Source organism: Gracilinanus agilis, chromosome 5, assembly GCF_016433145.1.
Source record: "Gracilinanus agilis isolate LMUSP501 chromosome 5, AgileGrace, whole genome shotgun sequence".
In the NCBI taxonomy this organism is placed as follows: Eukaryota; Metazoa; Chordata; class Mammalia; order Didelphimorphia; family Didelphidae; genus Gracilinanus; species Gracilinanus agilis.
In genome coordinates this window covers 52,962,898-52,987,015 of record NC_058134.1, presented here as the reverse complement: position 1 = coordinate 52,987,015, position 24,118 = coordinate 52,962,898, and the positions used below count along the sequence as shown (strand labels likewise).

Here is a 24,118-nt window from a genome sequence, read left to right as displayed (position 1 = left end):
TACATTTATATTTCCTATTAATTACTATTAAAATTAAAAATAATTTCCAGGAGTGCTAAGTAATATTTTTTTCTGGAATGGGGGTGGTAGGCCAAAAAAGTATGGGAACCACTGATCCATCCCAAAGTAAGTGCTACTAAGCATTCCTTCAGAGAACAAACTCATTGATATTAACAAAAACTGGTAAGAAAAGCATAATTTTAGTCATAATCAGTAATTCCTTCCCAAGTAGTTATTATTATGGATTCATAGCTAACAATATGCACATTCTGCCCCTCAATAAGTAGCTTCTGCAAATGCTTTTATTTTTTAATTGATAACAGCAAATTTTCCAGCTGAAGAAACACTTTCTCTAGCATGGTTTTTATCTCCATTTATCTTTTCTTTATCCAGAAATTCAGGGTTAATTTTATCTCTGCATCCTGTGACTCCTTCTGGTTTATCTTTTCTTTATCTGATATCTAGATATTCTGGGTTAATTTTTTCTATACATTCTGTGCATCCTTAGGCCTCTGTGATGCCTTCAGTAGAAATAACCTTTTATGCCTTTCCTTGATGCCTTATCCTGAATGAAAATGTCATTAACTTTGGAATCAGAGGTCCTGGAATCCAAACACACATCCAATTATTCTTTCTGTGAACTGAGAAAAGTCACTTAATATGCCTAGGCTTCAGTTTCTTTGTCTGTAATAGGACTTTATAAGATGGTTTCTATAAGGAGCCTTTTAGCTCTTCATTTATTATCATATGATTCCAATCTCTATAAAATTTCTCTGGTTTCAACAATTCCTTTCTTTATGCCCTGGAAAAATTAATACTCATGTGTTGACCTCCTTCTAGCAGGAAGGTGACACAATTGATAGAGTGCTGGGTCCAGAGTTAAGAAGACTCATCGTCCTGAGATCAAATCTGGTCTCAGACATTTATTAGTTACATGATCCTTGGCAAATCATTTAACCATGTTTTCCTTAGGTTCCTCATCTGTAAGATGGAGAATGAAATGGTGAACCACTCTGGTATCTTTGCAAAGAAAATGCTTAATGGTCTCATAAAGACTCAGACTCAAATGAAGAACAACTCGACAAACATCCATATTAATTAGATCAAATCCAGAATCCTATTCTTGGCATACAAGGCCTTTATGATTTGACCATACCATACCTATACAAACATCTCCTCCTATTCCCCAACATAAAATCTTTTGTCTTCTTGGTATCTATCCTTCTTTCTGTTCCTTCTCTCCCATTCTAATTACGTATAATTATTTTGAGTAGGATTACTCATGACCTCTATAATACAAATGCTTGAAACTGGTTCCCCTCATTATCATAGGAAATAAATGAAAGATCTTTTGAAGAAAATTCTGAAATTATTTATTAATGATGATAGTTAGCATTTACATAGCTCTTTAGAAATATTTTATCCTTATAAATATCCTGGGAAGAAGATAATACTATTGCAGACCCCTAAAGCCCCCAAGTTTTATTTTTTTAAGGAGCACTCTCTAGGTATGCCTCTTCCATATTTGTCCAGGTTAGTTTTTTTTTTCCCCAATCCAATTGTAAAATTTCTTCCTATTACATGGAGATCTATGCCTGCCCTATGTAGGAGATGGCACATGAGTTGAGCTTTGAGGAAAGAAGGGGTTTTGAGGCAAAGTAGTGAGGAAGGAGTGAATTCCAAGATGAGATATTGATTGTAAAAAAGTGTGGGGATGAGGGATGGAATATCATATGTGAAGAACAGTAAATAGTACTGTTTTGTTGGATCATAGAATTGGTAAGGGAAAATGACAGGTAATAAGTTTTCTTAGGGAGCCAGATTATATTTAACCTAGAACAAACATGGAACCAGTGGGAAGTAACATGGTCAGACAATAGATTTAGAAACAAAACTTTTCACATTATGATGGATTGGACATGGAAAGACATGAGACAGAGGGATTATATAGGAGGCAATTACAATGCTTTAGAGGAAAATGGACATGATTTGGATGGATGGTTATTTGAAAGGAGAGAAGGGGATTGATATAAGAAATATAGTGGAAGTTGAATAGACAAGTCTCAGCAACATATTGGATAGTAGATATGAGTTGCATGGCATTAAGTATGAAAACTGGAGATAACCATAACGAAATGAAAATCAAAGAGCTGGGCTTTCTCTTCATTGTTCATTATCTTCTTCTCACCTATCTTACATGGAAATATCTATGTCTTCTATATCTTCAAAGAACTCCCTCTTACTCCCAAACATTAAAAAAAATAAAACTTTGCCTTTCCTTATGTTGATGAAAATAACAACTTTCCTAAAAAGGGTAGTAATTTATAAATGAATCAACACTTAGTAAAACGCCACAATCCAGATGTTGCACCAACTACTGAAACAAAACCATTAGGTCCCCAGTCAAATCAACAAAGCCTAAGGGACCATCCTGCAAGCAGGGCATCAGTGGAGTTGTGTCAGCTTGGGGCAAACATCCCTGGCTTGATCTTCATTGATGATAATAGGCCCTAAATAAGGAAACTTTATCAACTCATTACCTCTCTCCACAGTTTCTTTGTGCTTGAGGCAAGCAATAAGATTCCTAGGAGAGCTGGCTAAATTATATTTAGCATTTAGACCTTTGGTATTTGAAATTGTGTATAAACAAAGATGGAGAAAGGATTTAGCCTACAGGTTTTCTGTTTGTTTTTTGTTTTTTAAATCAGTTTTCTTTACTCCCCCACATTTGTGCGCCTGCCAAACAAGACCAAGCTAAGCATGATACAAACACATAAATCAGTCCTATCAAATTAATCTCTATTGTTTGTCATCATTTACCTTTTGAGTCACTGATGATAGATGTCCCAGGGTGACTAAGTTGGTTATGGATAGGGCACTGCAAGATTCATGGCTAGAGATGGCTATTAAAATGTAAAAGCTGTATTCCATAACAGCAAATTTTAACACTAATAGAACTTTAACAGAATCATCTTTCAATGTCTGTACTACTAACCTTATTTCAGAAGCTTGAAGCTCATCACCTTCATATTGTTTTTTGGATTTTTTTTAAACCCTTATACTTTGGTGTATTGTCTCATAGGTGGAAGAGTGGTAAGGGTGGGCAATGGGGGTCAAGTGACTTGCCCAGGGTCACACAGCTGGGAAGTGGCTGAGGCCGGGTTTGAACCCAGGACCTCCCGTCTCTAGGCCTGACTCTCACTCCACTGAGCTACCCAGCTGCCCCCATCACCTTCATATTTAAAGAGGATATATCCTTATGTCACTTGGTCTACAGTTTCCCATCTCCCTGCCTTTACATCCATATTGACTTGATTTCTCTAACTTTCCTTCCTGCCTGGAATACACTCCTTCCTTGTCTGCCTCATAAAATCCTTCACTTTCTTGAAACCTCAGTTCAATGACATCTCCTAAATTAATTATTTTCTTAATCTCTGCCCTCTCTTGATATCTGTGCCTCCCCAGAAATATACCTCATATATATAAAGTAAATATATAAAAAGTAAAATATTTATATTTTATATGTATTTTTAAATATTTTAATGGTTCCATTTTGCTTCTTTGAATAGAATGCTAGCTTCCTTAGGAATTATGTTGCTTTTTATTTTGTATCCCCAATGGCCCAAAGTAGATAGTTAATAAATTCTTGGTTGATGTTTAGAAAGGCTCTATTTGAGAAAGTGAGGAAAAGTAAAGAGATAATTTTTATCTGTCATCTTCAGTGATCCCACTAGACAGGACATGTAGCAGAAGCTGTATATTTTCAGATTTTACTTTTGGTTAGATTTTTGGCAATTATTCTTTAGGGTTCTCTGAAGAAGAATGTACATGTGTGTATATGTATGTTATGGGGCAGCTAGGTAGCCCAAAGGATAGTGTTTAGGCTTGAGGTAGGAAGACTCAACTCCATGAGTTCAAATCTAGCTCCATACACTTAATGGATGTATGACTGGTCAAGTCACTTAAACTTATTTGCCTCAGTTTCTCACCTGTAAAATGAGCTGGAAAAGAAAATGATAAACTACTGCAGTCTCTTTGCTGAGAAAACTCCAAATGGTGTCACAAAATTTTTGACACAGTGAAAAATGCCTAAACAACAAAATATATGTTTATATATCCTTTAGAAATAAAACTGTATTGAGTCTCATGTAGGGAAGTGATAAAAAATGTTTAACTGTCACCCCAAAAAATGTATTCCTGATAGACCTTTAAGTCTAATTTATAGTATTGTCATTTTCTCCATCATCTTATTAAATCCAGAAAATTAAAAAAAATGATTCATCCTAATTTGTGATATTTACCAATTTCCTAGGTTCACACTGACAAATGAATGATCAGCTCTCACAGCTAGTTGAGTTGGCTCTAACATACCCTTGGCTTCACATGGCTGTGGAGAGAGCAGAAAGGCTCTTCCAGTTATTTTACACATTGTTTGTCTTTTGATTATATTTTCTAACTTGGACTGAATAACATTTCTTTTAAATGATTAATATGGTGGAGTGAAAAATGCCCAGGCTTTGGATTCTGAAGATGATATGGTTTTTAGTCAGGACAATAAAAGGCTATGGGTCTAAAGCTGATGATTCCAACTATTTTTGCATATGAGAAAACTGAAACCAATGAAAGTTAAGTGATTGATCCAAAATCTAAATTCTTATTCTGACTCTATTTTTATTTTTTGTTTTTTAGTCACTGCAGTTTTGTCCAAATCTTCATGATCTCATTTTAGGTTTTCTTGGGGGATATCCAAGAGTGGTTTGCCATTTCCTTCTCCAGCTCATTTTGCAGATGAGGAAACTGAGGCAAAAAGCATTAAGTAACTTGCCCAGGGTCACACAGTTAGTGTCTGAGGCCAAATTTGAACTCAGAAAGTTGAATCTTCTTGATTCCAGGCCCAGTACTCTATTCTCTGTGCCACCTGGCTGTCCCTTATCACTACTAGATTCACTATTTTCTCATCTGGAAAATAAAGGGATTTGACTAAATGAACTCTAATGTCTCTTCTGGTTCTGAGAATCTATGATTCCATCTTGATGAAGCCTTCCATTTCTATAATTCAATGGTCCAACAAAAAACAATATTCTAAGAATCGAATGATCAGGTTAAGCATATAGATCTATTTCTGGACTCATAGAATTAATTTGACCTTTCCATTTTTTTCTTGGTACATTTTGTCTATTGCTTCTTCTAGTTCATTGATGTCACTATGAGTGACTAGAACATAGTGATGTTAATTTGGAAAGATACAGGGGAAAAATTGGGGCTGCAAACAGACTTATTATTCATCACTTATGTGTTTTTAACCTGTGGAGAGATGGAGAGAAATCACAGCTGTCAAATGGGATGTTTTCGAAGAAGAAATTGGAGCTGGCAGAAAATTTGTTTTATTTATTTTTCATGGGGGATAGTTGAAAAGAAACTGACGCTTCTCATTGAAATGAGGTTGGGTAAAGTCACAGTGACAATGAAGTCACCAGAAGCACCAAAAGTTTTAGGAGAGAGAGAGAGGAGAGAGAGGGGCAGGGGGGAGGCAGGCAATTGGCAAGAGGGAAAGGCAGATATACAAAAGTAGGAGGAGAATTGACCAAAGGCCAAGATTTGGGTCCAATAAAGGGCCACCCAAGATCACAGAATCTATGAATTGGAAGGAATCTCCATGTCCATTTATTCAAAAAATTCTCTCCACCAAATACCTGCTAATTGTTCTCAATCCTTTCCTCTAAAACTTCCATTGAAGAGGAACTTACTACTTATCTAGCTTCCCATCCCTGTCTAAGGTGCTCACTTCCCATTTTGAACAATTCAGTTTGTTAGGAAAAGTATTTGCTTTCACGCCATCTTTTGCTCAGTTTGAGGTGCTTTCCACTCTTGATTCTGTCTATATACTGAATCTTAGCTCCATTCCTGGGGTGAAGGGATATGCCCACTGCATGGTTAGGCTCTAGCTGGGTTTTACTTAATTCCATGAAGGCTGGACCTATTTGGGCTCATTTCCTCCTACTGTTGCCTATGTTGAGTCCTGCTAAGACTGTGTTTATTTTGGAATATGCAGAGCCACTTTCTTTCTACTGCTACTTGTCCTGTTGCATTGGTTTATGCTCTTACCTTGATGAGGCTGGATCATATAACTGTACACTTCCAGGTTCCTTGGGCAGTTTCACATCTGAGTTCCACTGAGGTATGTGCAGCTCTCTCTCTTCATACTCCAATAAGATGAATCTTCCTTGATGTCTCTTCATGTTGTTCTAGTCTGGAGCACTGCTTCATCCCTACTTCTTTTGGTCTACTGCTCCAGTATTCATTGTGAGGTGTTTTTCTTCTTGGGGGTCTTTGAAGGGTGGCTGAATGACTCTCAGTGTTTCTTACTTTTCCATCCTGAGCTGATCTCTTCAGTATGCCCAAACTCAGGAGCAGGTATTGTTGGCTCTACCACCATCACAACCTAGGTGCTTCTTCCTGCCATCTTTTTTATCTTTCCCTGATTACTTCTAATTCGGACTTGTGGGATCAACTCCAACAATGCTTAATTATAGGATGATATAGATAGGATTCTGGAGACTATTGAGATTTCATAAAAAAGCTTGATGACAGTAGACAGAGTGCTAGAATTGGAGTAAGAATGACTGACTTCTAACCTCCCTCAGATACTTATTAAGCTGTGGGATCTCAGGCAAATCACTTAATGTCTCTCAGCCTCAGTTTCCTCATCTAAAAATGGAGATATTGGCACATAAATCTACTCATTTTAAAGCTGAGGAAAGTGAGATGTAGAGAGAATTAGTGATTTGCCCAAGAGTCTTTTGTTAATTTGATTTTTCTATTGTTCATTAGGTAGCATATTTCATGTGAGTTTTTATTCTTGTTTGTATTTTACTAAAAGAATTAAAAGAAAAGATGAAAGGCTCTTTGGTTTTAAACCATCACATTAGTATTTAACTTCTCATAGGTTTCCTCCATTATGATAATTATTATTAATTATTGTTTCAGAGGGGTGGTGGAGGAAGAGAAGCCCTATGTATATATTAGTCCTTATTATAAGAAAGAAACCAAAACAAAATTTCCAAAGACACAATTTCCATTCCACTTAGAAAAAATGCCTGCAGTGTTAACATAAAAAATGCTACATAAACATTTTGATAAGAGTCGCCCTCTGGAAAGCAAACTTTGAAGGAAGCATTGGTTGTTGGACTGCTCAAGTTGTTAAATGTTAAGGAAGAGCCACCCCCCCCACACACACACACACAAAAGGTAACTATAGTAAAATTGGTGAAAAGCCTTTTGACAGTTGGTCTATTTCAGGCAAAGATCAAGATAACCCAGAAGCAATCTTGGAGCCATGAAGAGAGTAAGCAATGGAAATGTTGGATATTTAGTCATTTGGACCTGGACCAGCCCAACCTTACTTAATCCTCCTGGTTGGAAACTAGGAGGAGTGGCTAGCAGAGATCCATGAAATGACCCTCTACAACTCACCTCACTATTCTAGGCCTCAATTCTAAAATGATAAAGTGAGCATTAGAGGTGTCAAATTCCCTGTCTACTGTTATCATTGGCAAAATTCAGGAGAGCCAGCCTGAACTAGGTTAAACTATAATTGAGAAATGTTTATCAAAAGGAAAACATATATATATACAAAAATATATTTTTTTACAAAAAATTACAAAAAATAATACAACATAGACAATGTGAATGTATGGTTTTCTAAATCAATAAGCCACCTTCAGGAATCTGTTTCTATTTGCATTTGGCATCACTGGCAAAGGAGTCCCTTCCATCTCTAAATCTATAGACCCATGTGAAGAAGCCAGCTTTTTTTCTCTTTATCTTAGAGATCAAGTCAAGTTTAGAAAAGCATGTTTTTCTTTATGTTTTACAAGATAACAGATTAAGGGATCTTAGAGGTCATAGAATCTAAATGCCTCAATTAACAGAGAAGGAAACTGAGGCTCATGAAATTTAAATGACTTGCCCAAAATTATAGAGCTGTTGAATAATCATGCTCCTACTTTTTTAGTGTTATGTGCCCAAATGCCCATTTGTGAACTTCTGGCTATGATAGTTAGATTTTTTTCTCCTGTTCTACTTCTCTGCCATCCACCTTTGCATCATTAGGAAGGAAAATGCAGCTAGTTTTATTATTCTTCTTTCTATTCTTAGAACAGTTCCCTTTGCTTTGATGATTACTATTCAACCTGTCAAGAGAAGAAATGGCATTCCTCTTCATTCCTCACCTCCCACAATACCCTGCTTACTTTCCTTACTCTTTCCATGACAGGTAGAAATGGTTTCTGTTTTCTCGAATGAATGTGTACCCAAGACTACTTTCTAGTGACTGCTGATCCATTACAAATGTCAACAAAGAGCATTTTTCAAATGTATGTGTCATTTCTTAAAGTTGAATATTTTTGCAAACAATTAAAGGTTGGGGTATCTCTTCCAATGAGAATGAGATTGTCATCATCATATTATTATTAGAAGAAACAATATGCTTTAACAGAAAGCTTAGGTCTCAGCTCTCCTACTTTCCACCTATGTGACCTTGAAAAATTCAATAAAAATGTTTTTAAAATCACAGGCTCAGACGTGAAAAGTACCTTAGAGGCCCTCTTTTCTAATGCCTTCATTTTATAGATTAAAAAAAAGAAACACAGAAAAGTTAAGTGACTTGCTGAGTCACACAGGTTTAAGTTTAGGTCTTTTGATTCCAGATTCAGAACTTTTCTTCCTCTATCACATAAGGGCTAAAGAACAAGAAGTAGAGAATGGGATACCATAAATATAGAAACTTTGGATTAAGAGGTCAGTCCAACCCTTCTGGACTCCCAGTGGTTGGGTGAGGGAAGTTATCCTGATAGGAATCTGGTAGGGGCCACTAGTACAGAAACACAAGGTAAGACAGCAGGGATAGTATTTATTATGGGAGTGATTCCTCTTGGGGCTATTTCAAAGGCACCCCAAATCTCCATGTTGGCAGCAGGAGTGCTGAAGTTCTTCTAAGTGATGGCTGTGGGTCCCCCTAAAGATTACACTACAATAAAATATGTTTTTAAGCTTCCCATCAAATGACTCCAAGTTCTCACTTGCGTGAAGGAGGTGCTAGCATATTTCTTATAGTACACCATCAGGTTGACACTACCATTTCCCCTGTGGCTACTCTCTGTTTTCTGTAAACTCTCCTGTCATGAATTCCCACTATACCTCTCACTTTAAAAGGTTCATATTTATACCATATTCTTTCCGCTTGCTTTAGTGGCAGTCTGGGATTCAGGGCATAGTCATTTGACAACAATTCCCCATGAGTTAACTCTCTCTCAAGGAAGAAGCTAATGTTCTTTAAAGGTTCTGACCTTTGTCCTCCAGGTAGGGAATAAGCTACCATAGCATGATTATTTCACTTGACAGCCAGCAGATTCTGTTATACCTGGATTCTGTCTATTTTCTTTAAATTTGCCCTTGGAAATGAAGATAGAGTAAATGCTTACATATTATAGGGAGAGTTTTAAACCTTTCTGTTTGGGTCAAAACTGACCTTCAAATGTGCTACAAATCTAAGGTTGAGCTCAGAGCATGTTCATTTGATCTTGGATGGATACCTGGTGACACAGGAGGTTAAGTGTGATTATCTATGCTTAGTAAAGGACCAAAAGGTGGACAGTTGAGCAAGCTGGGAGTGCCATGGAATGTAAATACCGAACTATCTTGGCATCAGAAACATACCAAAAATATCACTTTAAACACTTTAGGGGCTATTTTAACATGAGCATTGGACTGACTCTGCTTGCCAGAGTTGTTTTACTAATCACTTAATCTTTTCTCTCTCAATTAAATTTAAGCAGTTGAAATGTCTTCCTTTGACAAAAAGGAGTAGAAGAAGTAGGAAAATGAAAGTTCAGGGGAATTTTGGGAAGATGGCAGCTTAGATGGAGCAATTCTTAAGACATCCTCACCCTTTCCACACCTAGATAGAAAACAAAGAGCTTCAAGAAGAAAGAGGACCAAATCTAACAAAAGGATAGAGCAGGGGATCCTAATGCTGGACAGCTCAAGAGGTACACTAAGAAAAAGGCTTGAATCCTTGAACTGCTGGGTCTCAGGGTTTAGAAGGGGAATCCCAGCACCCTTTCCCCATGGATTGCATGGAGTCTCAAGCAGCCCCTGAAATCTCTGGGTGGGTGAGTGGGCTCACTGGCCAGGAGAGAGGGCCTTGCTGGTGCCATACTCAGAGAGTTGAACACAGGCACAAGTGGATAAAGGAGAAAGAGAAACACAGCAAAAACACTCTGAAGATGGTGGCTTACATGGAGCAAAGCTTTAGAACTACTGGTTTTACCACACTGAGATAGAGAACAGAGTGCTTTGAGAGGAAAGAAAACAAGATCTAACAGCAGGACAGAGCAGGGGGACCCTACTGCTGGACAGCTCAATGAAAACACTCTATCTTGTTCCTCCCCTTCTTTTCCTCTCAAGGTTTTAGACTCAGGGCACATTAAGCAACACAGACTAATCCAGGCTTAATACCATCAATTGGATAAAGGAGAAGTCTTCAGAGGGCAGGGAAACTCCAACAGCCTCCTCCATAGACTGAAGAGAAAGTAACTACAAATTTCCATTCCTAGCTGGGGGAAGATCTTTCATCAAAGCTCATTAAATCCATCTGTTTAAATTAGAAGCACAGAAAAGGGAAAAAATATGAGTAAACAAAATAAAAAGAGAAAAGAAAATACAATTGTCAGGTTCTTTCCAAGAAGCAAAAAGAGAGCAAATGACATAGAAGAGGAGGAAGCTCCAACAAATTGAACACAGGCTTTGGAAGATCTCAAAATTCAATTAACACAAGAATTTCAGGAACTCAAAAAGCAATCAAGAGATGCTGAAGACAAATTGAAAAAGGAAATTTATGAACTAAAACAAGAAAATAAAGTCTTAAAATCCAAAATTGACCAGCTCAAAAATGAAGCAAAGAAGGCAAAAGATGATCTACAAAGAAAATCAGACCACAAGGAGGATAACCAAAAGCCAGGGATGAAATTCAGTCTTTAAAAAATAGAACTCAACAACTAGAAGCAAATGACTGCACAAGGCAGAAAAAATATATGAAATAAAATTTAAAAAATGAAATACTTGAAGGGAATATGAATCACCTCAGTGATACAACCAAAGATATGGAGAACAGATCTCAAAGAGACAATTTAAGAATTATTGGTCTACCGGAACATCATGACAAAAGAAAAAGTTTGGACATCATCCTACAGGAAATTATCCAAGAAAACTTCCCTGACATTCTCGAACAAGAGAGAAAAGTGGAAATTGAAAGAATCCACAGATGAGCTCCTACGTTTAATCCAAAACTGACAACTTTCAAGAATATTATAGACAAATTCAAAAACTACCAGACCAAGGAAAAATTATTACAATCTGCTAAGAAGAAGTCATTCAGATATCAGGAAATCAGAGTTAGAATAACACAGGATCTGGCTGCATCTACATTAGAGGACCAGAAGGCATGGAATACAATATTCCGGAAAGCAAGAGAACTGAGTCTACAACCAAGAATCAACTATCCAGCAAAACTTACTATACTTGTGCAGGGGAAAGTATAGTCATTCAATAAAATTGAAGACTTACAAGCATTCATAAAAAAAAACTGAACTTAAACAGAGAGTTTGCTGCCCAAACACAGAACTCAAGAGAATTACCATAAGGTAATTAAAAGAGCAGGAAAAAAAAGAAAAAAAAAGAAAAAATCTTTTCTTTAAGAGACCCAATAAGTTTAATTGATTTGTATCCTTAGAAGAAAAGAAGATATTGATAAATATTAAATATTAAAAATTATTATCAACAGGGTAACAAGAAAAAGTTTACTTAGAGGAAACAGTGACAAACTGTATAGGATGAAATGTCAAGATATATATATATATATATATATATATATATATATATATATATGTAAAACTAGAGGGGGGGAAAGGAGATAATATTGAGAAAAATGGGAAAACAGACAAAAGAGAGTACATTTATATTCTATAAAAAAGCTCATGGGGTGAACAGGGGAGAAGATCAAAACACTGGAAGGGTAAAGAGGTTGGAGAGATGAAATGCTTAATGCTTAAGTGGATTGAAATTAACTTAAAGAGGGAATAATAATTAGATCCATTGGGGCAGAGAATTGATTCGAGCCCTATAGAGAAGTAGAAGGGTAACAAAAGGACTAGTGGGGAGGGAAGCAACACAAGGGAGGGAGAGGGTGAGGGAGTAACTTAAAAAGACATTAAAGAAGAATAAGAGTGGAATAAGAAGGAGAGAGGAGAAAGGGAAGTAAAATAAGGGAGGGGATCAGGGGAACTGATCAAAAACAAAACACTGGTATAGAAGGGCAGGTGAAAAAAGAAAGGGCAGGTCAAGGAGAGAGAATCAACATGTCTGAGAATTAACAGTTGATAATTATAACTCTGAATGTGAATGGGATAATCTCACCCATAAACAGTAGCAAATAGCAGAGTGGATTAGAAACCAAAATCCTACCATACTTTGTAGACAAGAAACACACATGAGACATGCAGACATACATAGAATAAAAATGAAAGGCTAAAGCAAAAGTTATTGGGCTTCAACTCAGAAAAAGAAGGCAGGAGTTGCAATCACAATTACTGACAGAGCCAAAGTAAAAATAGATCTGGTTAAAAGAGATAGGGAAGATAATTACAACTTGATAAAAGACAGTATAAACAGTGAAGAAATATTGGTACTCAACATGTATGCACCAAATGGTATAGCATCCAAATTTCTAAAGGAGAAGCTAGCTGACCTCAAGGAAGAAATAGATAGCAAAACTATACTACTGGGTGACCTCGAACTTCCCCTATCAGATCTAGATAAATTAAACCAAAAAATAAATAAGAGAGAGAGATGAGAAAGGTGAATGAAATCCTACGAAAATTAGAGTTAATAGATATATGGAGGAAAATAAATAGAAACAAAAAGGAATACAGCATATTTTCAGCAGCACATAGAACATTCAGAAAGATTGGCCATGTACTAGGACATAGAAAGATGGCAAACAAATGCAAAAAAGCAGAAATAATAAATGCAATTTTATCAGATCATAAAGTAATAAAATAGTTACTAGCAAGGATACATGGAGAGGCAAACAAAAAACTAATTGGAAATTAACTAATATGACTCTCCAAAATAAGTTAATGAAAGAAAAAATCATAGAAATAATTAATAATTTCATTGAAGACAATGACAATGATGAGACTTCTTACCAAAACTTTTCAGATGCATCCAAAGCAGTTACAAGGGGAAAATTTATATCATTGAGTCCATATGTTAACAAATTAGGGAGGGCAAAGATTAATGAATTCAGCATGCAACTTAAAAAACTGGAAAGCAAAAAAATTAAAAATCCACAGATGAAGACTAAATTAGAAATACTAAAAATCAAAGGAGAAATTAATAAAATTGAAAGTAAAAGAAGTATTGAATTAACAAATAAGATTAGAAGCTGGTATTTTGAAAAAAACAGATAAAATAGACAAAGTACTGGTAAATCTAATATAAAAAAGAAAAAAGAAAAGCAAATTAACAATATAAAAGATGAAAAGGGAGACCTCAACTCTAATGAAGGAGAAAATAAGGCAATTATTAAAAACTATTTTGCCCAATTATATGGCAATAAATATAGCAATATAGGTGATATGGATGAATATTTACAAAAAAATTCCCTAGATTAACAGCAGAATAGAATACTTAAATAATCCAATATCAAAAAAAAAGAAAGAAATTGAACAAGCCATTAAAGAACTCCCTAAGAAAAAATCCCCAGGGCCAGATGGATTCACAAGTGAATATTATCAAACCTTCAAAGAACTAGTAATCCCAATATTATACAAATTATTTGATATAATAAGCAAAGAAAGAGTCCTACCAAATTCCTTTTATGACACTAATAAGGTATTGATTCCAAAGCCAGGCAAACTGAAAACAAAGAAAGAAAACTATAGACCAATATCCCTAATGAACACAGATGCAAAAATCTTAAATAGAATACTAGCAAAAAGACTCCAGCAAGTGATCATGAGGGTTATCCATCATGATCAGGTTGGATTTATGGCTCAGTATTAGGAAAACCATCAACTTAATCAACCATATCAACCAGCTAACAAACAAAAATCACATGATTATCTCAATAGATGCTGAAAAAGCCTTTGACAAAATATAATACCCATTCCTATTGAAAACACTGGCAAGTATAGGAAGAGAAGGACCTTTCCTAAAAATAAAAAACAGTATATACCTAAAACCATCAACAAGCATCATATACAATGGGGATAAATCAGAAGACTTCCCAGTAAGATCAGGAGTGAAACAAGGATGCCAATTATCACCTCTATTATTTAACATTGTACTAGAAACACTAGCAGTAGCAATTAGAAAAGAAAAAGAAATTGAAGGTTTTAAAATAGGCAAGGAGGAGACTAAGCTCTCATTCTTTGCAGATGATATGATGGTCTACCTAAAAAATTCTAGAGAATCAACTAAAAAGCTAGTAATAATCAAAAACTTTAGCACAGTTGAATGATACAAAACAAATGCACATAAATCTTCAACATTTCTATATATTTCCAAAATAGCAGCAAGAGTCAGAATGAGAAACACCCTTTAAAATCACTGTAGACAATATAAAATAGTTAGGAATCTATTTACCAAAACAAACACAGAAATTATATGAAGACAACTACAAAACAGTTTCCAAACAATTAAATTAAATCTAAATAAGTGTGAAAACATTGATTGCTCATGGGTAGGAAGAGCTAACATAATAAAAATGACCATTCTACATAAATTTATTTACTTGTTTAGTGCCATACCTATCTCTCTACCAAGAAACTTCTTTTCAGAATTAAAAAAAAAACGATAACAAAGTTTATTTGGAAGAACAAAAGATCAAGAATATCTAGGGAAATAAGGGAAAAAAAAAACATGAAGTAAAGTGGCCTAGCAGTACCAGATCTTAAACTATATAAAATCAGTGGCCATCAAAACAATATGGTACTGTCCAAGAGACAGAAGGGAGGATCAGTGGAATAGACTTGGGATAAGTGACGTCAGCAAGACAGTCTATGATAAACTCAATGAGCCAAGCTTTTGGATCAAAAATCCACTATTTGACAAAAATTGCTGGGAAATTTGGAAAACAATATGGGAGTGATTATGTTTAGATCAACATCTCACACCCTACACCAAGTTAAATTCAGAATGGGTGAATGACTTGAATATAAAGAGGGAAACTATAAATAAGTTAAGTGAACACAGAATAGTATATTTGTCAGATCTCTGGGAAAGGAAAGATTTTAAAACCAAGCAAGAGTTAGAGGAAATTACAAAATGTAAATTTAATGGTTTTGATTACATTAAATTAAAAAGGTTTTGTACAAACAAAAACAATGCAACCAAAATCAGAAAGGAAACAACAAACTAGGAAAAAATCTTTATAACAAAAACTCTGACGGGTTTAAATACTCAAATATAATAAGGAGCTAAATCAATTGTACAAAAAAATCAAGCCATTCCCAATTGCCAAATGGAGAAGGGAAATGAATAAGCAACTTTCAGATAAAAATCAAAACTATCAATAAGCACATGAGAAAGTATTCTAAATCTGTAATAATTAGAGAAATGCAAATCAAAACAACTCTCAGGTACCACTTCACACCTAGCAGATTGGCTAAAATGACAAGAGGGGAGATTAATGGATGTTGGAAGGGATGTGGTCGAATTGGGACATTAATGCATTGCTGGTGATGTTGTGAAATGATCCAACCATTCTGAATGGTAATTTGAAACTGTGCCCAAAGAGCTCTGAAAGATTGCCTGTTCTTTGGTCCATCCATACCATTGTTGGTTTTGTACCCCAATGAGATAATAGGGAAAAAGACATGTACAAAAATATTTATAGCCGTGGTTTTTGTGGTGGCAAAAAACTGGAAAATGTGGGTGTGCCCTTCAATTAGGGAATGGCTGAACATATTGTATATGCTGGTGATGGAATACTATTGTGCTGAAAGGAATAAATAAATGGAGGAATTCCATGTGAACTGGAAAGACCTCCAGGTATTGATGTAGAGTGAAAGGAACAGAACCAGGAGAACATTGTACACAGAGACTGATACACTGTGGTAAAATCAAATGTAATGGACTTCTGTACTAGCAGCAATGCAGTGACTCAGGACAATTCTGAGGGATTTATGGAAAAGAAAGCTACTCACATTCAGAGGAAGAACTATAGGAGTGGAAACATTGAAGAAAAACAACTGCTTGAAAACATAGTTTGATGTGGACATGATTTGAGAAGTAAACTCTAAAATACCACCCCCACTGAAACTATCAATAATATGGAAATAAGTCTTGGTCAACAAAACATGAAGAAACCAGTGGAAATGTACGTTGGCTCTGGGGGGTGGGGGGACTGCTGGGAGGAGAGAGTAAAAACATGAATCATATAACCATGGAAAAAACTTTTAATTAAAAATATGTATGTATATATACATATATATAAAAGTTCATTGAGGGCAAGAACTATTTTTGGTTTTAATTTTGTATCTTTGGCATTTATTGGTTGTTTATACAATGCAATGCACTATATGCTTAATTATGCACATATGTATAAAATATGTGCATGTATACATGTGTTGTTGATCAGTCATTTTAATAATGTCTTACTCTTCTTTACCACAACTGGTTTTGTTTGGGGTTTTTCCCCCTAAAGTTACTGAATTTTTTGTCATTTCCTCCTCCCGCATATTTTAACAGACGAGGAAACTGAGGCAAACTGGATTAAGGGATTTGCCAAGGCTCACCCAACTATTAAGTGTTTGAGGCTGGATTTGAACTCAGGAAGAGGTGTTCCTGAATTCAAACAGGGTACTCTAGCCACGGTGCCATCTAACGATCTGGATGGACCTTGCTGATTTTGGATGTGGTCAGCTTTCTATCCCCAATTTTACATAATGTCTCTCATATAGTTACTTTCAAACCATAGACATTTAATCTTTGCTTTTTTGGCTTGCTACTTAATGAGGAATAAGGACTTGTATGAATTCACATGCTTTATCAGAAAACCATAGCTGCTATCTTTAATGTGAGGGCATCAGTAAGAATGGAGGGGAAGAGGCAGGCTGATCCCTGAGCTATGCATAGAGCTAGGGAAGATGTCTGTTTACTTCTGTTTGGACTATTAAGCAATATCTGTCCTATTAGAAGTAGGAAGAAGAATGACTGTGGGGTGAAAAGATTTAAAAAAGATCTTTTTATCCTCTTCATTCCAAGAAGTACATTCAGACCAAAATGAAGGAGAACAAGACTTTCATGTTGAAGAACAGCCATTATGGATCTACGTGTTTATTTACTCCTTTTCATTTTAACTTTCTGTGCTTGCTTCAGCAGCACATATACTAAAATCCTTTTAACTTTCTTCTCCAGAGACTGAAGGAATTAAAACAACGGGAATTTGCTCGAAATGTAGCTTCTAAATCATGGAAAGATGAGAAGAAACAGGAAAAAGCACTTAAGAGGCTCCATCAGCTGGCTGAATTGAGGCAGCAGTCTGAATGGTGAGAATGAAAGGCTTCTATGATACCTTAATGCTTTTATCTTCCTTAGTGATAACTTTATTCAGCCAGCTCAAACTTATATACCTGGGTCACCTGGAATAATCTCAAATGCTTTGCATTCATTTGTATGTATAGAGAAAAGCTAAGACTTAGATAGTTTTAATGCACTTCTAGGTTTACAAAGAACTTTATTAATTTTATTTTATCATTGTATTAGCACCTTGGAAATAGATGCTAATATTTGCATTTCTCAGATAGGTAAACTGAGGCAGATAGAATTTAAATGATTTTCCCAGAATCACATAGCTGGTGACTATCTGAGGCTAAAGATTTGAACACATATTTTCCTGACTCCAAATATTTTATCCATTATGTCACCTAACTGGCTCCAACCAGTCATCCATACGCATATATATTACACCCAAATGCATACATATATGTATCTTTTGGTATTTACTCACATTTGTTTCCAAATATATTTTTCCTCTTCCTTTCATGAACTCAACAGTACATGAAGTATCATATACACACAGTCATCCACCACTGCAAAGAAGGGAGGGAAGTACAATAAATGCTTTGATATTTAAAGTCCCCAAATGAATTAATTATTTTATAATTTTTACTTCTTCCAACATGAGTCATTTAATCCACTCTTTAAGGAGTCAAAGAATGATTCTCAAATAACAGCATTTAATTTATTAATGTGACCTAAATATGTATTTCCTAGTATAAATTGATTACTATAATTTACTTGTTTTATTTTATGGCCTCAGAAGAAAATTAAATGGTAATATCTCCTCGATTACACTGTAAGTTCTTTAACATCATTTTTTATCCACTCAAATACTTGAGTAAATGACATTATCAATGCCTGGATGACAAACAGAGATGTAATTACTTTATTTACATTTTCCTCTTAGTGCTGGCTAAATTAATAATTATAAGGAAACAAGAGTTATACTAATAAACCATTGCAACTCAGAAACAGAGATTTTATGACACATCCACTGAATATTTCAGAAAAGGGAAGTTGTTTTCCCTAACCCATTTAATTTATAGGCTTCCATGTGTGTACCTATAAATCATAATGCAGAACACTAATACAGCTAATTAATTTAGTGCTATCAACCTGATAAATTATAAAATGCATAGCACTTTACCAGTAAAAAAACTGTTACTGTTTAAATGAATGGTAAGCAAACTTTGTAGTAAATGACTTAATTAAATCAACACTGAAAAGCAGTCATATTTATTTCATAGGAAAATTTCTTCATTTTGAGGACTCATCCTAAGTGAAATTATGGTTTATCACAATGTGTCAATTCTATCTCAGACTTACACAGGTATTTATATATATTGCCAAATAATTTAATGGGTTTGGCCAGCACAAGATTCAACCAATATCTTTAATGGGTTTTGTTTGAATTTGAATTTTAACCCATGTCTTGCTTCATGTTCCTTTAAAAAAAAAACTTATCTTCCATCTTAGAATCAATACTAAGTATTGGTTCCAAGGCAGAAGAGCATAATGGTTAGGCAATGGGTGTTTAGTGACTTGCTCAGGGTCACCCAGCTAGGAAGTGTCTAAAGTCTGATTTGAACCTAAGACCTCCCATCTTTAGAAGTTAACAAGCAATGGAAATGTATACTATGGACCTATGCTGAGACCTGGGGATATAAAGACTAACTTACATTTAAATAATAAAACATCTGAAGGAAGAGAACACTGGAATGAATTAAAAAAACAGAAGAAAACATTCCAGAAATGCAATTCAGATAGTGAGATTACCCTCTAGTAAAATATAAGCTCCCTGAAGGCAGGGCTTTGCTGGATTTCTGGTCTCTACATTTTCAGAGCCTTTTTAGCCTGGATTTCACTTCTGTAACATATATGATAAAATTTCCATTACCATTCATTTGAGTCCAGGAAGGCTGATGACATCATCAAAAATGAATCAATAAAATTAGAGAGAAATAGGACAGAGATTTGCCAAACTGCAAGTTAATGAATAAGCAGAAAAGAGAAATGAACAAGCTCTGCATCCTTTAGATGCAATTCTTTTTATTAGGGTATTTTATTGCTTACTCCAAGGACAACTTTTTCAAGTTCCCAGGAAATGACTTAAGAACTCTTTTCAAAGTGCCTGGTATAATTCTGCAGGAAATGTTCTATGAAAATAGAAATATTTTGGTTTTCCTTTAGAAAACTAAGAAAAGACAGTGCAGAAATCTGTTTATCTTTGGTGCAATTGGTTATTTTACAAGCTTTTAAAGAAGAGAGTAGAAACCTGATGGTAGTTTGGAAGTTTCCATTACAAAAGGGAATATCCACCAGACTGAAAAACTGAGCAAGTGATCTGTTAAGTGATATAAGAGTAGTACAATTCTTCTCTGAGATGATCATGGCAGTGTTAAAATTTCTATCATACTGACTTTAATTGCTGAGTTATTGTAACCATATTTGTTACATTTTCAGTGTTTCTGGATGTGGACCAGTTTTTAAAGCACCAAGAGTGGCCCCAGAAAACCAGTTCCAAAAAGAAGTTGTCTCATTTAAAGATGGCAAAAATGCAGGGTATGGGAAGAGCTCTGTCCTCCTTAAAGGTAAAAGCATCCCCAGAAGCATTTCCAGCAAACAACGCCAAGTTACCCAAAATCGTCGCTCATTCCAAACTGAGAGACATTATTTGTTTGGAAGTCGGGTCCTACAACCACTTTCTGATGGCAGCAATCCCTGTCACAGGACTGGAGTCTCTTTCTCTTTCTCCAAAAAAGCTCATCTAAAATTGGAATCCTCAGCTTCAGTTTTCAATGATAACACAGAGGAAACATGTGAGTGTACCAAATCACCCACCCATAAAACAAAACAGGCAACAACCACCTGGAAAGGTTATGCATTTTCAGATGGAGACATGCCACTCACTGGTGGGAAAGTCTTAAATAATACCAGAGGACATATAGAAAAAATAGTCTCCAACTCTGTTCCTATAAGAACTAAAGTTTTAAAGGACAAAAATGACACTAATGATAGGATGCTACAAGACTCGATTAAAATCCATTCTTCCATGTCCAAATCTAATATCCATCTTTCAGGTATAGATTTTAATTCTTCATTTGGAGAAAAAGAACATGGAAATGAAATTAATGAGATTGAGGACTCTCCAAAAGGCCATAGCTATCATCTGTACCAAACAAATACATTTTGTACACCACAGAATACATATAAGCACAGTGAATATAGATTATTTGAATGTCTGGATGAGTTTCCATCAACAATGGGACAAGAACATTCAATTAAGTTAAATCCCAGCTCCAGAATGGACAACAGAATAAAATCCATTGAAGAAGCAGGTTCAGTTAAAAGAAATATGGAAACCTTTGTAAAAGATACACTAATCCATGGAGAAGAATCCAAAGCATTGCCTTTCCTCCATGTGCTCAGTAAAGATGGCAGCACCAACCTCCAGTGGCCAACTGAGCTTCTGTTATTTACAAAAACTAAACCCTGCCTCTCTTATGGCTGCAACCCATTGTATTTCGATTTCAAACATTCTCAAAACACAAAAGGAGCTAATAAACAGAATGATGTGAAAGCTGAATGTTGTATGGAGCCTTCTGCGACTAAGACAGAAAAAGAGAGCCAAGCTTCAGGTTTAATCAAAGACAAACGAGTAGGGATACAAGAAGATAATCAGTCACTGAAACCAAAGAAGATGAAATGTAATCTAGATGAGAAATGGTCCCTGAAAAAATATCAATCAGGCCTCAATAACTCTGAGCCAAATGTGAGTGAACATGAATATAGTTCAAATGATTTGAATGAAAAAAATCCTAAAGTGCCTGCTTATCTTGATGTCTCTAAAAAGGATTATTTGGTAGAGAGGCATCCACATGAAATAGAATCTATGGGTCCCTGGAAGGACCGTTTGCAAGGCTGCCAAAGGGTAACTCTGACCAATGCCAGTGAGGTCAAATGCTTTTCTCCCTGTGTCTCTAGGACTAAAAAACATAAATCTGCCACATGGGATAACCATTTGAGATACAAATGTAGAAATCAAGACCCTTGGAAATTCAGTACTGGTTTAGCAGAATGCATCAGTGATGTGAGTAATGGTGGGAAGGACTTCCATGAAAGTGTGAATAAAAATCACCTTCAAGCAATCAGAGAGACTTCAGAATGCAAACAGTATAGAAGCTCTGATAGGTGTTGGAAATCATCCTCTCCAAAATCATCACTGGACAGACAGTCTAGTTCTTCTGATATTTCTCTTTATAGCACAAGCAGCCATAGAAGTACTTGTTCAAGTCATAGGTCCAGTGAAAATGGCAGAGATACTTTGCTTTATATGTGTAGAAAAGAATGCCACCCCAAGGACTGGCACATGGAATGGTCTAGGAAACATAACTTTCTTTCCTGTGTCAATGATGAAGAAAGGAATATCCAGTTCCCATCAAAAAGTCAGAGAAAGGGTAACTGCAAACTCTGGAGTGGTTTTAGAAATGAAAAACAATCAAAATATAGATATCCTCACAACAGAGATAGGTCAAAGCAGGGGAAGACGAGACATCTGTGTCTAGACACCAAACTCGGTAAACCTCCTGGGGAGCCCAGCACTCAAAGTTGTTTCACAAGGCATTCTAGGAGCAGTGACAGATCACCTGAAAACTCAGGAATTTGGGACAGGAATTCAGGCTCTTTAAGAGAAAAAACTGATCATACAAAGAAAGGCAGTGAGACTCAAGGGGAAATAGAAAACCCTCAAGGTTCATACTTAGGAAAAGTAAATACCTCTGAGCCAATCAACTGCCCATGGAGAGATGGGGACAGTGGAAATTCAAGGATCCCAGGACTGAACCTTTCAGAAAGAGAAAAACCATCACTGACAGTCCTGAGACTTTTAGATGGAGGCCACCCAGAGAAATGTCAGGAACAAACAAACAAAGGTGAGGTCTTTTCAGATGGATGCCAGATGGAAGTGGAGGATCACTCACAAAGTCACTTTGCAATTAAGCTTCCATCTCCCATAGGTAACCCACCAGTGTTCCCTTTGTTAGAAAAAACACCGAACATGAGTAAAATTTCCAAGAATAAAGGCATTTTGCTTCAAAAAAGTGCTGAGAGAGACAAGGATGAAGGATCGCAGACAAAGAATGATACAGTTTTGTCAGACATTGGTGATGAGAACTGTATTTTTAAAGGTATAATTCAAATAGGAACAGACTATCGGTCCCTAAATATAAAAACAAATACTATTCCAAAAGAACAATTGAGTCCTTCAATTAGTGGAACCCAACCTTTTATACAAAGCTCTGACCCAGTACCAAATAATTTCCCTGGTGCTCTGCCCTCTATCAGATATTCTGGTATCATTAATACAACAGAGACCAAAGAGGAACAAAAAATCTTTGATCGACATGATGTAAGCATGGACATGAATGAGGTAGAAGGGAATATCAACTCTTACTTTGACAGTACTATGCAGAAGTATGGTGAACCAGACCAGGAAGCCTACCACAAATCCATTTCCCCGCCTTTAACACAGCAGCCCATAACATTCACACCTGAGGAAGTAGACAAATATAGGCTGCTTCAGCTACAAGCCCAGCAGCACATGCAGAAGCAGTTCCTCTCCAAACACCTTAAAGCTTCAGGTCCTCCTGCCTTCTCTTCTCCCACAGTGATGCCGTCGGTACCAGTCCATCAGCACACATCCATCACAACCATCCATCATACTCTTTTGCAACACTTTGCTGTCTCTGCTTCCATGAATCATCATGGAAGTCACCTCCCTGTAGCTCACCTTCATCCTCTCTCTCAAACACATTTTGCCCCCATTTCCTTTTCACCTCTGACTCCTGCCATCATCCCAACACATCCTACATTTTTGGCTGGTCATCCCATCCATCTAGTCCCTGCTACCCACATTCACCCATCCCACTTAGCCCTCCAGCCATTGCCTCATGCGACATTTATTCCAACTTTGTTCAGGCCTCACTTGAATCCAGTGACAGCTTCAATTATTCATTTAAATCCTCTAATTCAACCCGTATTTCAAGGGCAAGACTTCTGTCATCATTCTTGTTCTGGTCAGATACAGCCATTCAGCCGAGTCAAAGAAGTGTTGAATGTTTCTGCTCACTTGAACTAACAAACAATTAATTACCTCTCTATGCTGGGGGAGGAAAAGGGGAACTTCATGTTAAGAAGAGATTGTGTCTACTTACTGAAAGATATTTTGGAAATGACATATGCAATTATGGTGAGAATTGAAGGTTTTAGGGACCTGCAAACTGGAAAGATTTGGGTTCATGTATAAATATGGATTAATTACCAAGTATTTGACATCATAGTTTTTTTTTCCCTTCACAGAACAATACCATTAATGTTAAAATAATTTCTCATAAAAAAGAGGTACAAATGGGGAGACATGGTTACATTTAGCTTGAAGGTCTAGGCATTTAAGGAAAAAAATGTCAGCTGACAAATAATGAACTATAATTAACAT

The 24,118-nt window shown here is 36.0% G+C and overlaps 1 protein-coding gene across 1 annotated transcript in view; it reads left to right on the top strand.

Moving 5' to 3' along the window:
* ZNF804B (zinc finger protein 804B) overlaps positions 1–23,761 on the top strand; it is a 623,300-nt gene extending 599,539 nt beyond the window's left edge. Inside the window, exons 3-4 of the mRNA XM_044678555.1 lie at positions 17,482–17,612; positions 20,089–23,761. Of these exons, the coding sequence (XP_044534490.1) occupies positions 17,482–17,612; positions 20,089–23,761 (3,804 nt within the window). The remainder of the gene's footprint in view (positions 1–17,481; positions 17,613–20,088) is intronic.
* The last annotated feature ends 357 nt before the right edge of the window (positions 23,762–24,118 follow it).